The sequence below is a fragment of the Papaver somniferum genome, unplaced genomic scaffold, assembly GCF_003573695.1.
Source record: "Papaver somniferum cultivar HN1 unplaced genomic scaffold, ASM357369v1 unplaced-scaffold_17855, whole genome shotgun sequence".
Classification (NCBI taxonomy): domain Eukaryota; kingdom Viridiplantae; phylum Streptophyta; class Magnoliopsida; order Ranunculales; family Papaveraceae; genus Papaver; species Papaver somniferum.
The window spans coordinates 1-1228 of record NW_020627547.1 but is presented as its reverse complement, the minus strand read 5'-3'; the positions used below and the strand labels follow the sequence as shown (position 1 = coordinate 1228).

General features: G+C 35.2%; 1 protein-coding gene across 1 annotated transcript; it reads left to right on the top strand.

Moving 5' to 3' along the window:
* Nucleotides 1-276: 276 nt before the first annotated feature.
* On the top strand, nt 277-903 carry LOC113337746 (ribonuclease H-like; the record flags this gene model as incomplete). The annotated part of the gene is made up of 1 exon (XM_026583342.1): nt 277-903. A coding segment is annotated over exon 1 (627 nt), but the record flags the coding sequence as incomplete, so codon positions are not given.
* Between the last annotated feature and the right edge of the window lie 325 nt (nt 904-1228).

The following is a 1228-nucleotide window of genomic DNA, read 5'->3' as shown; positions in this document are numbered from 1 at the left end:
TAGTAATATTTGGAAACTAGGGAGGAATATTTTTGCTACTGATGATAATATGAGGAAGAGAAAGTTCAACATGGTCTCAAGATGCATATTCTGTAGAGAAAAGAGGAAACAAGAGACCATATGCTTTGGTTTTGTAAATATAGTGAGATCATTTGGAGCTGGCTGGGTGGAATGTTTAACTTTAAAAATTCAAGTTCTTTTGAGGATAATTTTCAACTGGAAAACAACAAGAGTCCAGCTATCAAAGAAATATGGTTGCTGAGTTCTTTTATCACTATGAAGGAACTATGGTTCTTAAGGAATGACTGCACTTATGGGAACGAGAAATGTGATATAAATGCTACTAAGAAGAGGATAATGAAAGGCATCTTTGACAGTGATACAAGAATGAAAGCATGTATGTGGAATAGTCAATATGACCTGAAAATTCTCAAACTGTTTGTATTGAAGACCAGAAGGGTGAAGAGATTGATAGTCAAAGAAGTTTATTTCCATCTACCAAGTCAGGGTAAATTACTACTATGCTGTGATGGTGCTTCAAGAGGAAATCCAGGTATATCTGGCTATGGTATAGTTGGGAGAACTTATACAGGTGAATTTGTAGTGGCAATTTCAGGAGGGATAGGAATCTCTACAAACTTCTATGCAGAGGTGATTGCAATACTAGTTGTAGGAGAATGGGTTGTGCATAATGGATTTTTAGAACTAATTTTTAGAACTGATTCTCAGGAAGTAAGGAAGGATTTATACAGTAAAAATCTACCTTGGTTTGCAATAACAAGGTGGGAGAAGATATGTGATGCAGTGGTGTCGTGGAGCTTCACACATAGCTACAGAGAAGTCAACTTCTCTGCAGATAACATGGCTAATAAGGGAGTTGTCCTTAGTAGAGGTGAACAAAGAGTATACACTAGTAAACCTGCATTTTTGGGCTGTCTGGAAATCCCAAATACTGTGTATTTCAGATTGTGTTAGCAAAAGCCTTAAACGGGATTTTTTCTGTTTTTTCTTTAGTTTTTAATCATCTTATATTGTAACCTTTTGAACTTCTTGGGATTTAATATAATTTTATTGTTAAGCAAAAAAAAAAAGTGAATAAAAATTGCAAATAAGTTCTTCATGCTCCATTCTTCTAGCTTGTTGTATACGAGAATACTTAAAATTTGCTCTTCAATTGGATGTGAGATAGTTGGTGTCCCTAATACTCCCCCTCAAATTGATGCCCATT